General features: G+C 44.3%; 1 protein-coding gene across 4 annotated transcripts in view; it reads left to right on the plus strand.

The window, feature by feature from the left end:
- LOC147014600 (E3 ubiquitin-protein ligase SH3RF1-like) overlaps positions 1–14,244 on the plus strand; it is a 171,888-nt gene that overhangs the window by 93,066 nt on the left and 64,578 nt on the right. For all 4 annotated transcript variants that reach the window (XM_085852693.1, XM_085852691.1, XM_085852692.1 and 1 more), the window contains exons 2-3: positions 6,319–6,495; positions 9,875–10,051. In XM_085852693.1, coding sequence (XP_085708819.1) covers positions 6,319–6,495; positions 9,875–10,051 — 354 coding nt within the window. The remainder of the gene's footprint in view (positions 1–6,318; positions 6,496–9,874; positions 10,052–14,244) is intronic.

Genomic DNA, 14,244 nt, shown 5'->3' on the forward strand with positions numbered 1-14,244 from the left:
ATTGTTGTTCTTTGCTTGTTAACAGGCCCCTGGGGGGTAATGCCTGGGTAATGGATGTTGTGTGATTCGGTGGAAACGGAGTATTCTTCATAAGGATTTGTTTTGTTCTTAAAAGCAAGTTTAAGCATTCCAGGGATGTTCCATTCCTCATCCCAAATACCAGGCAAAATTTTCACTCATCCACCCGTAACTGCTGGTGAACAGCTCCACCGGTTTTGATGACATCTTTCAGGAAGTCCTGTGTTTTATGGCTTGTGTTATAATTAAACTTCCCCCATTTTACAGCGAACCTCGATTTTATTCCACATATTACCGAGAGGCTGTTCCGGATGAATTGCTTTCGAGGAATATGTAAGATGTTGATGAATCAAAGTGTTTTTCACGCAGTTTTTACCTCGCGTCGGGTGCTGAGCGCACCATAACTCATTTGATGAGGTTTGACTAAGCTCGTAGAAACAGGATATTGACTCATTGTGGATTAAAATAGAGGAAAGATTTATTGTTGGAAGTTGGTGGAGAGATGAGGGCAGAGGGGTGTGGATAAATGGGCACCTACGTCCCCTAAATACTGCACCGGCATCTGGTTATACGATTGAGACGTGTCGTAGTGTTAAGTGTTAAATTTGAGCTTTATTGCGGTTATAACAATGAAAATCTATCCTAACAAATGTCATTGTGTGTCTGTCCGTCAGTCCGTCCATCAGTCTGTACGTCTGTCCATCCGTCCGTCTCCTCCATAACTCCAAAACCATAAAACATAGCAGCCTGAAACTTTGCATGCATACTAAGGGAACTCCAAGGAAGTGTAAAAGTGAAAATTGGGTGTTTGAATTAATTAAAACACTCCTTTTGAAGATAATTAACGGCCTTATTTAATTATATCCTTTATCAAGCACATCCTCGGACACCTCGCTTTTGCTGGGGTCTTAATTCGCCATTTTGTTCGGCCTGCTCAACAATGCCTTGAGTTGGAACAGGCCACAAATGTTTATTATTGATAAAAAAATTTTTTCACTTTCCTCACTCATATCATCGAATGCCTCATCTTCATACCTATGAATCACTGTATACATCGCTTTTGTAAGTGCTCTAGTTTTAATTTGTGTGTTTATTTTTCCCTTCAAACATTTCACAAATTTGTTAATGCGCACACATTCTCTTCCGGTGAAGCCTGCGTGGGTAAATTCCCAAATTCCCGGCTTACCGCACACCTCCGGTACTACTCCTTAAGTGCTCCTCTTTTGCTCCAGTTTTCGAACTGCCATCCTGAGACTGTTCAATCCCATTCTTCCCTCCAGTGCTTCAAGCAGATGATGCATTACAATCTCATGATGTCATCCCCCATCCCTACCCATGATCTTTTCTACCCCCATTAATCCTACCCAGCCCAAACTTCTTAGTTGCAGGTTACTGTGCTGTTTCCTTTCACCATCTTCCCCTCTTTTCTGTTCTTTCATCTAGCTTATGTCCAACTGTTGTGACATTGTCATGACATTGCCTTTTTATCAGCCCCCCCCCCTCCCCTCACTCCTCTAACAGCCTCGAGTTTGTATGAAAAGAATACAAAAAGAATCAAAGCTCAACAGGTGTTGAATTTTCAAAAAAGGGATTCACTGACCAGGCTAGCTATATTTTTCTCAGCCAATTTGTTCTTGTCCAAACATTTTGTACTTCTCTGGGAAACCAAAGCGTGAGAGCTTGTGAGCGATGATTATGAGCTGTTTAGAGACGTGCAAAAGTGTACACGCATCATGCATCTTTTATTACCTCCGCCACCGAAAATAGACCGATGGAGGTTATCTTTTCACCTCTTCGTGTCTGTCTGTGAGCAGGATATATCAAGAGGTTGGAGACGGATTTGGCCGAAACTTGGTGGACAGCTTGGGTGTGCGACAAGGACGAATCGATTTTGGTGAAAATCTGAATGTGGACACAAGATTTTTTTTTAGGTTTTTAAAGTGATTCTTCACGATTGAAAGATGGGGCCAAGAAGGATATACTGTATAGCGTCATACTTCAAAAAGTTGTGGATGAGTTAGTTAGGTGACGAGAACCAGCCAATTTGATTTTGGTTAAGGTATAGATTCAGATCCGACCTATCGATGGGATACAAACTGTAAATTGTTCATCGTGACGAAGGTATGCACTCTACTGCGTGGCATTCTAGTTTATACATGGTTTTTGGCTCATGGAAGAGCTAAAAAAAAAACCCAAAGGGAAACCAGGTTCATCAACTGCTAAAGGGTATGGGGGAAGAAGGGTACATACAGAAGAGGAAAAACACAAAAACGAGAAACAATGACTTGGAGAAGAACAGAATGGGAAATGATCAAAGCCTGTACAGGAGATCATGGATGTGTACAGGTGAGCACATGAGGTCATGATGTCATGACATTTTGAGAAGGTATATCAGGTGATTGAATTCAGGTAAACCCCATTCCTGGTTTCAAAGTCTGCATCCATTTTGGAGAAGGTAGACACAGAACAAAGCATTTACCTTTTTTAAATTTTAAATATGAAAGAAACATTTTATCTCTTCTTTCATCTGTCATTGCAATTTTCCTCCATTTCTCTTTGACCTCTGGCATTTGATTTAGAAACATTAAAAGCTTTCCTAAGATCCTTTTTCTTTTCATTTCTAAATGGGAAATGCAGAAGGCTCTGAGGATAGCTGAAGATGAAGCAACACAGAAGGAAGTTATTTCACCTGACACGGACTTGGCTGGATTTTCGGGATTCTTGTCTGCCCACAGGCACACCTATCGTTAAAATTTCCTTGTCTCAATCTGGATTCCCCCATTCTTGGACAACTGAAGTTGTTAATCTCATCAGGGCTTTCATATTCAATTAACACTCCGACACAGCCAATCCGATTCTCATGAGGCTCATTTGTCACGTACAGGCTCCTTTGTTGAATGCGAGGATGGTGCATCCACACTTCGGGATTTCGGTCGTGCCTCTGATCAGGTGTTTGCGTTCATTCGTTCACCGTTGCCTGTCATTCTGCACCGGCCAAAAGAGCCGGAGAGAATCCTTGGCTAAACGCTCGAGCCAGTCATCCACGCAGCCTGTTTGCAGTGGAACAGCCTAATAGTAATTTTGATTCTGACTAGTTAATTAGATGTACAAATTAGCACAATTGTGTCCATATAAATGCATCAGTGTACAACAGCTTCTCTTTTTTTTTTTTGCTGAATTGCGAGACAGTCTGATCCACTTATGCTGATGACTCGGCCGACTTCACGCCGTGGGCTGTGAATCAACTGCTCTGTCTGAGAGGGCCTTTTGGAAAAGGTTGATTATAATTCCCCACCTCCTATTTCCCCCTATAATTCCCCCCTATAATTATAGGGGGGTTGTTTCCACGAGTAGAGTTCATTGAAGAAAAATGCAGTCACACCCCGTGGAATGGCATGACGAACGCACGACCGGTGGCAATTCCTTGTTGTGTGCATTTATACGAGTTTTGAACCTGTAAATGGGTAAGGAGAAAGCAAACGTAAGGAATGTCTGTTGCGTGCCGACGGGTGTGGTGCAGTTGTCATGATGGCATGTGATATCGGATCCTGTTTTATTACAAATGATTTTTTTTATTTTTTAAACTCAAACTTAATGAGATTCCAAAGCAGAACCTCGTTGTTGTTTCTTAGTTTTGAAAAGTATTTGCAGATGAATGTGTACATATTATGCACAGCATGAGAAATTGTCTCACTTGGGATGTAAGATTGACTTCTGTTTAACTCCACAGCTCTCCAACTCGATTCAAACAGTGATGTTTGGATCAGATGGGATGTTTTGTATGTTGACGTGAAATTGGCGGTTTTGTTTCAGGAAAGATTTGGAGGAGATGGAAATAGGAGGTGGGGATAGAGAAGAGTACATAGAGAAGACCTAATTCTACCTAATTGAACCTTTCCTCCCCCACCCAACCCCCAATTTTGTACCCTAATACGTAGACGGCCCTTATAATGAACAAAACTGCTGTTCGCGTACAGTTCCAGCTGAGAATAGTTCGTGTTTATGTTTTACCATTGTTTTGTTGATGGGAGTGGTGAAGAATTCTGTGATCATGTGAATGTAGAAAGTGTTTGCATTGTGGAATTGTAATTTTAATACATGCTGGAAATAACCCATTTGCTTTCATTTAAAGTATAATAATTGCTTAACTTTATGTTAGTTTGTTGAAGTTTGGCCACGTTAGTTTGTTGTTTTACAATAACGAGGAACTTTGGCAGAGGAGGAGGTCATTTGGCCCGTCACGCCTGCGCTACACCAACATCAGATCAAACAAATCCGTCTTGGGCCACGGACCAATGTCAATGGGGGAAGGAGGGAGATGCCATGTTTGCAAACAAAATAATATTTAAACTGAAAGTATTTTTTATTATTATTACTCTAAATAAATGTTTTTTGTTTTTTTGGGGGGGATTTTTCTTTGAGGTGGTGGGGGACAAAGGTGGTTGTAAGGGGAGGTGTGTCCAAAGACCGACCGCACTCATCTTTCGTTGAGGTCCTCCCACAGACATCACAATCACTACACATGTATACAATCACCCATCCGCACACTAGCTACCTACAAGTCCTGCAAATATCCCTGTACCCCTTTATCTTTATATCCATCCAATCCTAATTCACACATATCCAATCCCTCTGCCACCACTACCTCTCCAGGGAGAGCACTCCATGCATTAACTACACTCTGATTGAAAGACCCCTTCCCTGATCCGAAATTTATTCTTCATTACTCTCAGGCTATGACACCCTGTCCTATTACTGTCCGCTGCTGCTGCTGTTGTTGTTGTTGTTGTTCTGGTTGTTGTTATCACACTTTTTGAAAAAAAAACGGTGGGATATTGTAATTGGCTCCGTCCGTCCGTCTGTCCGCTCGTCGTGCTTTCTCCTCCGAAACGGTTGGACAGTAATTCACCAAACTTGGTGGTTATGATCACCACGTGGCAGAATGTGCAAGAGCAGTGCAATTTTTGGCCCTGCACCTTGAGTGGGGTCAAAAGGCCGAATACCAAAAAATGCAATTATGGGCACATTTTTAAATGAAGCGTTGTATATTCAATCAACATCGGGGGACGCATGAAAATTTTAACGATTGGTTGGATATAATCCTCGGTTCATTCCCCAGGGGGTGGGGACTTTGGATCACAGGAGTCAAAATGGGGAAAATATTTTAAACCTGAAAATTTGGCATTGGGTCATCCGTGGTGGAACTTTTTGCCATCTTTCAACTTTGCTTGAGGTGGGAAGCGTGGGGATTTGCGATGGCATGCCATCGACTTTGCTGTAGTTGTTGTTTTTCAACAGTATCGACACTTATGGAAGGGCTCAAATGGTTAAATGTGATGCAAACAATTGAAAAACAACAAAAGGATTTGCCATGGTTATTAATAAGGCCTTTATAAGACTTTTTTCTTTCCTGGTTTTGGTCACCCATGGCTTTCGTTGTCTTTCAAATCATGAGTGTACGTGTACGCTGTGATATTACTTCGTAAGCCCCTTCTGCAGTCCATGCCTTGGTATTTGGTCTACTATATGGATATCCCTGAAATTCCTCTGCGGCTCGTCTGTCTCCTGTGTCTGTATGTACACACTCAGATACAGAAAGGTGAAAAGTGATGGTAAACAGGAGGGAGGGTTGAGCTGCCAGTTTGAGATTTATTGTGTGTTTAACACTCAGGTCTATCAAAGATAAATATTGTGAAAGAGAATCTACGGTTGTTGACAGATCAATGTCTCCTACGAGTCTGATTCAGCTACCCGAACTCCAGCACAGTTTGCCTTGAAATTTTTCCTTTTATTTGACTGCAATTTCGTTTTAATCCCCCCTACTTAAAGCCACTTTATACAGATGTCAGAAACAACTGCCTTGACTTTATCAAAAGCCCAATCGCCACTACGTTCGGGCCGCATCCGCGTTACACGCCGTAACCTTTCCCTTTTACAGTGCCGTGCTCTCTGTGGTCGCGTGTAGAGCAATTCCACTTAAACGGAAAGGCAATTTTAAGTCCAAGTCAAAATGGTACTCTGAAAGGAACCAGGCCCGGCTATAACATCTCTCTAATCTCCCGAGCCACCTGCCTGGCCAGAACAAAGGATGTGACAATGGACTCGTCTAATTTATTCACAATTACTGGACCCATTTAGGTGACGTTTGCAAAGTGTCCCGTAATTAGAGTATTAAATGGAGCCTTCCTTCCCTTAATGCACATCTTTTTCCATTGCTCGTTATAGATGAGTTGTGTGGCATGATAGAAAAGTGCTTGTGAATGAGGCATTGACACTTTGTGGCACTCTTATTTTCTGCAGCAAGGCTTTCCAACACTGCCATGTGCCAGAGCGCTGTACTCTTATGAGGGGAAAGACCCTGGCGACCTGGCTTTCACCAAAGGGGATCTGATCATTCTCCGGCGTCGCGTGGACGAGAGCTGGTATCAGGGCGAGACGAGCAGTCGACAGGGATTCTTTCCCGCCAGCTACGTTCAAGTATGTGCACATTTACATTTTTTTGATACAGGTTAAGAATCTCATGGAAGAGCAGAATAATAGAAAACAAAGGGTTAACAGACATAAAATGGGGTAAATGGATAACGTTGGGGCAAAAACATGCAGATGCATAACAGCAGAATAGAAGGAATTGTTGCCGAAGGGTGGGATCAGGGCCTCAGTGGGTGTAGTAAAACTCAGAGGTATGAATGGAAAAGATCACTTGGGTAGTGAGCATGGAGTTGAAATTCTGGAGGGAAGAGCTCAAGACAACAGATTTAGGAAGACAGAACTTTCTACAAGCGAAATAAAAATAAATGGAGGTGTCCGTTAAGCTCAGACTTGGGGGAGGGTAACAAATAAAGTGTTTCTGGTCAAATGTGTGGGACTTGCCTGGCCATTGGTTGGGCAGATAGATGAGAAGGCAAGAGGAGCAAGACCAGAATCATCATCATCAACGTAGTACATCCCTTACAGAGCTTTGTGGAGGGGTGAGGAACTATGCTGCACAGAGTGGAGCCAATTGAAAAGTAGTGCAGTGATGTCATCAGGTCCAGTAACAGTGCAGGAGTCAGGAAAGAGTGGCTATGAATTTGGCCACCTTGACAGGAGGGAGTGCTGTCCGATGTTTTCTGTAGAGGGGGGTAGGTGTTGCAGGGTAACATTGGTACTGGAAAAAAGGGATTTGGGACCTTCACCTCTTCTGCAGAGATGGAGTTGAGGAAGTCATCCTTCGCATGGATAATGTCCATTGTGACCCTCATCCACCAAGAGGAAGAAAAAAAAAAGCAATGAGGAGCATGTTGTATAGGCAGACTTTATCAATTCCCACCAAACTTTTGTGGATGGTGAGATACCTGTGAGTTCAGATCTCAGGTGGGCCTGATGTTGAGCTCTGGCACAGCTGAGGATGACAGACACAGTGATTGTGAACTTTACAGAGAGACTGCACTTTCCTTTTAGTGGAGTTAGCTATCCAGGAGTAAAAGGCAAACTACTTTCTTGCATTTACCTTGCCCAATTAATCATTGTCCCAATGGACAAGATGTTGGGCAGGATATCAGGAGGTGTAAAAGTATGAATTAATGGAGGAGAGAGAAAAAGAGAGAGTCGTTTCTTGAGTAACGAGTCCTATGTCCGATCTGCACCCAGAGATAAGGAGAGAGTTGACCAGTCGTTGGAAGAGATGGTGGACCACAGGCAAGGTCAATACATCAGATTTAATTGTCGGACGAAGCAGCACTTTGGTGGTTCCCTGAAAACCTCCAGAGAGGTGGTGTTGGAAGAGAGCGATTGGGAGATGGTACTGGAACATTTTCTTGAGTAAATGATCTGAGGAAGCGCAGGAGAGGTTGCAAGGGACATTCGTGCTTATTCTTCTTTTTATTCTTTTTGCGTATGGCAGCTTGGCTGCCAGGTAGCTATAATTTTGTCGGGGCGTGGCTGTGCCGTTGATGCTGTACCCCTATACCAGTGCACTGGTACTCATTTTTCCAACCTCAGTAGGATGGAAGGCTGAGTCAACCCCACCTGGTGTTAATTCAGTGGTCAGCGGGGTTCAAACTCAGGAACCTAAGATCCCAAGCCAGCCGCCCCAGCCGCTAAGCCAACACTAGGCTTGACATATGCACCCATTACTTAGAATAATTTGTCGTGGTGTATACGAGGAGGGGAGGGGGAAGTCAAAAAGTCCCCCCACTCTCCCAGCAATGAAAGAATGGTCAGTCATGCGTCGGTGAAACTCGACACGAATGTTCATCCTCTCAATATATAATTTCTAAACAGTCACACAATTCTCCCAGCGGTGGGTGGGTTCCTTCGTGCCGTTGGAATAAAAGTCGTGTTTTTCCCTCTGAAACTCATGTGAAGCAGATCCAGAAGGAAATGGTGCAAAGAAAAAAGAAGAAGAAGAAAAATTGAAGAGTCCAGCATGGATAGCGGGCCCACAAGAATTCTGCAACCTGAACAATCATGTGAGGTTTAACACCGAGTACCGGCAGCTCCAAATCTTGTCAGGTGTGGCAGCTCAAGAGAACCCTTTTTTAAACCACCTCCTGCCAACACAAATGTGCAGGAGAAACGGGATGCCGGCTAAGGGTTAGTTGGGACACCAAGGGCCTCATTACACACCGTGCCAAGCAGATTTCCGTGCGGGCTTCTCGGGATACTCTCCGTTCCTGGGAATGTAAACGCACAGCCACGACGGGTCACAGTCTGTTTGCATGTTCACACAATGCAGGGGCATGCTCTGAAATCCAAATGATTTTTTTCAAATGGCGTGAAATTGGTGCCGCGTTCAACTACGTGAGGTCACGATCATCAAAAGAACTGAATAGGATGAAACTGGAGAAAAAAATAAGTAAATAAAAACCGAGCCCCGGGCGGCTGACCCGTACCTCAGTTAGGAAGCGCTGGGTCTCTGGTCTCTCTCCGGTGTTTTTTCTAAAAGGCTCCAAGGCCAAAGGGCACCTTCACAGCTGTGTAAAGACGGCGCTCGAACACACTTGGTTCGCGCACGTGTTTTGGCATTATTACAACTCTTTACAAATTGAGCTCGATCGCCGTTCCACGTTGCCCCCTCCCAAGCGATCTTGAAAGGTCATGTTTGCCTTTCCTGCCGCTTTGTTGAACTCAAATTGTGGCCGCTGAGGTTGAGTCCGGACAGAACGGTGGGCAGGGACGCTGGGGTTTACAGGCTGAACCCATGCCCTGGAATCCCTTGCTCTCCATTGGTGGCTTCTAGCATAACAGAGACATAGTCACTGTTGTGTCAAAAGTTTTTCATGCAATTTATTTTTCTTTTGACTTCTCGTGACCATCGGAATGTCAAGGACAGCATTTTCTCAAATATTCAGGCATGCACTGTCTATCACCATGTACTTGCAGGTACATTGTTGGCACACCTTTATGAGGAATTGGGTTGTATAAACAACATTACTGCAAGTATACAGTACCTTGAATCAAAGAGGCTTTGCACTGCTTGCCTAAGATTGAGACAATAGTATTATTAAAATTAAAACGAGGACAGATTAGATATTGGCCGAATTGTGAGTAAGGGTAGGGAGTTGATGACCCTGAAGATCATTAACGAGCCTGCTTGGTCCAATTTGAGGCCAGTGGAGAGACAATCCAATATGAGTAACGACATGGTAATTCTCATGAAACGAGCTTGGGTTCATGAAGCTTCAAGTCTGAATCTGTAACACCGCCACCTTACCTGCAGGAAGTCTAAAGTTGTCAATTGCAAATTATTGATGAGGGTCTTACGATGAGCGATTTGTTTGATTAATTTTTGCTGAAACATCAAGCGGGGATAGCATGAGAGTGGAGATGTGTTAAACCGGTGAGAATATCTAACGGAAACGTTTTCTTTGTGCAGGTCTTACGGCCATTACCACTGCCACCGAATGCACAGATCGCGCAGCAGACTGTGCTGGGCCCGTTGCTTGCGATGCATTCGCAGGGCCGTGCTGTGCCGGCCCCCCAATGCAGAGCCTTGTACGACTTCTCTGTGTCTGGAGGGGAGCAGGACAAGGATTGTCTTACCTTTGTCAAGGTGCTTGGGATCAAAGCCTGACATTTTAATTCAATTGGACCTTTCATTTGTGTGAAGTTAAGCACCCCTTCATCTGCCACACCTCATCTCCGCATCTCCACATCCCTTGTTTGATGCATCTACATCTCCATTCATAATACACACATATATATGTACATCATGTACATTTTCATATCAAGGACACATTTTCTTTTGTCATAATTCCAGGGTTTGAAGTGGTAACAATTCCCTGTAATTATTCGAGAATTTAAATTAAATAATCCCTTAAAACCACTGTAGTTTATGCTTTACCACTAATGGTACTTCATTTGCCCTTGGAAATAAGCACGCATTCGGAAGGTTAGATTACAAACATGACAGAACAAGTTGTTGAGTTAGACTGCAGATGACAAAGCAATGGCAGTTCCTCATTGGTGAGTGCAGACCCTGAAATTCCTTGCATATTCAAACTGTCTATGTTGAACATAATGATGCACCATTCCCCCCTCTCCCCCCACCCCCCATGAAAGTACTCTCCCTGTCGGTCCGTCCTCCTACACCAACGACCCTCCCACCACCCAACCACCCCTCCAGCCCGAGCTGCACCCGCCCATGAAAGTTAAAAAACATGAAAAGTATATATTACGATTGTATTTTGAACTACTTGTGTCATCTTTCTCATTCTCATCGTCTGTTTAACTTGTACATCTATCTGTAACCATATTCACACAACTTCTGAATATAAGAGAAAAAAGTCCACAAGACTACGACGTGTACCTGTGGCAGACAAATGGTTGAACATGTGCAACTTTTCTGTAATGGAACCAATTTTTTTTTTTGTACACAAGGTTGAGGCTCATATGAGAGCGAACACACGGACTGTAAAACGAGGGGCGGGAGAGGGAAGGACAAAACAGTGTGGAACAGAGACATGAGGAGATCTGTGGAAGGGAGAGGGATGTGGCGGGGAACACGGGTAAAGAAGATGGACATTACAGGGACTTTCAGGACTTTACACGACAGTGACTTTCAGGAAGGAAAACAGGGGATTTGAAGGGGGTGGGTTTGGGGTGGATTAACGGGGGTAGAAAAGATCATGATTTTGGATGGGGGAATATAATAGGTGATGGTGAACAGCTGTTTTCAAGACCTGGAGGGAAGAGTGGGATTGAAGAGAGTGTGGGAGTTTGTTCCAAAGGCGGGATAATAGAGGAATAAAAGAGTGAAGGTGAGCAGTGATTCTTGATTTTGGTAGTTTTACCAGAAGGGGGTTGCTAGCAGACCTTGAGCGCCCTGCGGAAATGTGGTGGAGACGTATCTCAGACAGAGCAGAGGGGGTGAGGCCAGATAGGAGACAGTAGAAGACAGAAAGACAACCTACCTGCCTGTGGTGGGAGAGTGAGAGACCCAAAGACTCAGCCTCACCGCAGGAGATACAAATGATCCTAAATGCCTTGGTTTCCAGAGTGTGAAGCAGAGAAAGGTGAGAGGCGGGAGCAGCAGCCCAGAGAAAGAGCAGTACTCCATCAGTCTGTGGACGAAAGCTTTGTATGTGGTCAGGAGCTCAGGTTTGCCACGGAAGGACTTTGCACGATGGAGGATGCCCAGTCGGCGACTGGCTTTGGAGGCCAGGTTGGAAATGTGGAAAAGTATTTTACCATTAGGGTTAGATTTTGGATTATTGTTTGTGTTAGAGTTAGAGTTGGCATTCGGGTTAGAGTTAGTGTTAGAGTTAGCATTTGGGTTAGCATTAGTGTTAGAGTTAGCATTAGGATTATTGTGAGTGTTGGAGTTCGCATTAGGGTTAGCCTTAGTGTTAGAGTTAGGGTTAGCTTTCGGGTTAGAGTTAGTGTTAGAGTTGAGGTTAGCATTGGGGATAGAGTTTGCATTTGGGTTAGCATAAAGGCTATAATTAGGGTTATTATTCATGTTTGGAATGGGTTCGGGTTCAAGGGAGATGGTTGGGGTCATATTCGAACCTTGCCAACCATGTTATAAAGTGGCCACTAAAGCAAAATAACTTTTCATTTGTCCTCTCCAAGTTTTGCCGTGATGCTAAATATGGTTGAAGGTGATTGGGTTTAAACTAAAGTCACCGTCACAGCTATAGATGGCAAAAGATACATCCATTGGAGCCACATTGATTGCAGGAGCTTGTTTTTCAGTTGGCAGGCAGAATTCCATCTAAAACAACCCGTAATTGACTTAGCGCTAATCCACTGCCAAGAAGCAGCTCCTGCTGAATAATTACGATCTGCCAGCTTCGAAATGACCATTTTCTTCGCCATTAAGCAGCCACATTTCTGTCAGGCTCGCTTTGTGTGGCCATAAAGCACACGGCTTTCCCCCTCTCATGTGGCAGTAAATAATGAGTTATTTCATACTGAACAAATCATCATTTGGTTCTGACTCCACAACAGAGGATCCATTCCTGGCTATGAAATGAAATGCTTTGTGCGTCGGCTTGTTCTTGAAGATTGTCAAAATGGTCTGGATTTACTAGAACAAAAAATAATTTTTTTTTTTAGTGGGTTCATGATTAAGACATCCTTCGGCTCGACACCAAAGCACCCTCCCTTCCAGGAGGTCTCCGTGTGGACATCCCGTAACCCGGCACGGTACTTTACGACATTATGAAATGATGTTAAAAATTGGACCTGGAGGGAATCGGTGCCATGGATGTCGTGACCAGCCTTGGAGACTACAGTTAAACAAAGGACAAAGGACACTACTGCAGGTGTTGACACAAAGGCCGCATTAGTTACAGCTGCTGGAAGGCTGTGGATTTGCGGTTTGCATGTAATGCCAACCTGAGGAGCTCCTGATCTGTCCGTGCGGGGTTGGTAGACTGTTTCTCAAAACGGCCTCATGGCATTTTGAAGTTTATTTTATTACGCTACATTTGATATTCATTTTTATTTTCAAAACACTTTGATTTGGTTAATATATTTTTGGATACAAAATCAAGGCTTGTGGAATAGATGGAACACAGAATGGATCAGGACGCAACAGAACAAAGATAGCAGTAGAAAGAGAAAGGAGGGAAATGCACCAACAGCAGGGATGAGGGACGAAATAGAGGGAGACTTGGATAAATAAAGGATTTAGGGGAGGGCTATGGGAGGATGCATGGGGTGGACAAGATGGATACAGAAGCAAACTCTCAGGAAGGAAAGAGGTGGGCTTGGAGGGGGTGGGGGAGAGGTTAACAGGAGCAGAAGAGGTCATAGTTTTGACGGGGGATGATCTGAGTTGGTGTTGAACAGCTGTTTTGAAAACCTGGAGGGAAGATTGAGATTGAAGAGAATGTGGAAGTTTGTTCCACATGTGGGAAAAAAAGAGGAATGAAGGTGTGGAGGTAAGCAGTGATTCGAATGTGGATGCTGGTGGCCGGTGTGCACCTTGGGGAAACCTAGGGGAGGGGGACAAAGCACGGAAGGAGCAGAGGATGCAAGACCAGAAAGGAAGCGGTCGAAGACAGAGAGACTACCGACCTGTCTGCGATGGGAAAGTGATAGGTCCATGGCCTCAGCTTCATCGTGGGAGATTCCAATGGTCTTAGAAGTTTTGTTTTCCATGGCGTGATGCTGAGAAAGGTGTGAGGCAGAGGCGCTAGCCCAATGGGGAGAGCAGTACTCCATCAAGCTGCGGATCGAGGACACTAATGTTACTCGGAAATGGACATCAATTTACTACTGCGCTTCTTGTCCAATTTTGGTCACCATTTAGCACGTAACCCTTTTTGGTTGTTTTTTTTCCCCCCATCTTATAGACAGTAATGTACGTGCTGCGTCATATTCTTAAATGTCGCGCATTGACCCATCGTCCACTTTTCTCTTCACATCGATCTCAGGCTTGTATGACAGAATGAAACGCAACGGTCCCCAGGCCCCTTGTGTAGATCCGTTGCGGGTCCCCGGGCCGCTTGTGTAGACGCGAGTCATCACGAGAAAGGAATTACCAGAGAAGATTGTTTCCCCGTGGTACGCCAAACGTTTAATCCCCGGCACTCTCATAGGTGTGACGAATAGCTCTGTTGTCTACGGCTGTCATTCCTTCCTCCGCTCTGCTCTCCTGCTCCACAGCAGCTGCTATGTTTTAGCTTTGGCCTTGGATGTTTGACTCAAAAGTCCCCAAAGCGTTGCCGATTCCACATCTGGAAGAAATGTTTGCATGGCATCTCTTTCTTCTTTCCCGTGCACCTTTGACGTGCT

The sequence above is a fragment of the Eptatretus burgeri genome, chromosome 13, assembly GCF_056783735.1.
Source record: "Eptatretus burgeri isolate ZD-2024b chromosome 13, Ebu_testis_v1, whole genome shotgun sequence".
Lineage (NCBI taxonomy): Eukaryota > Metazoa > Chordata > Myxini > Myxiniformes > Myxinidae > Eptatretus > Eptatretus burgeri.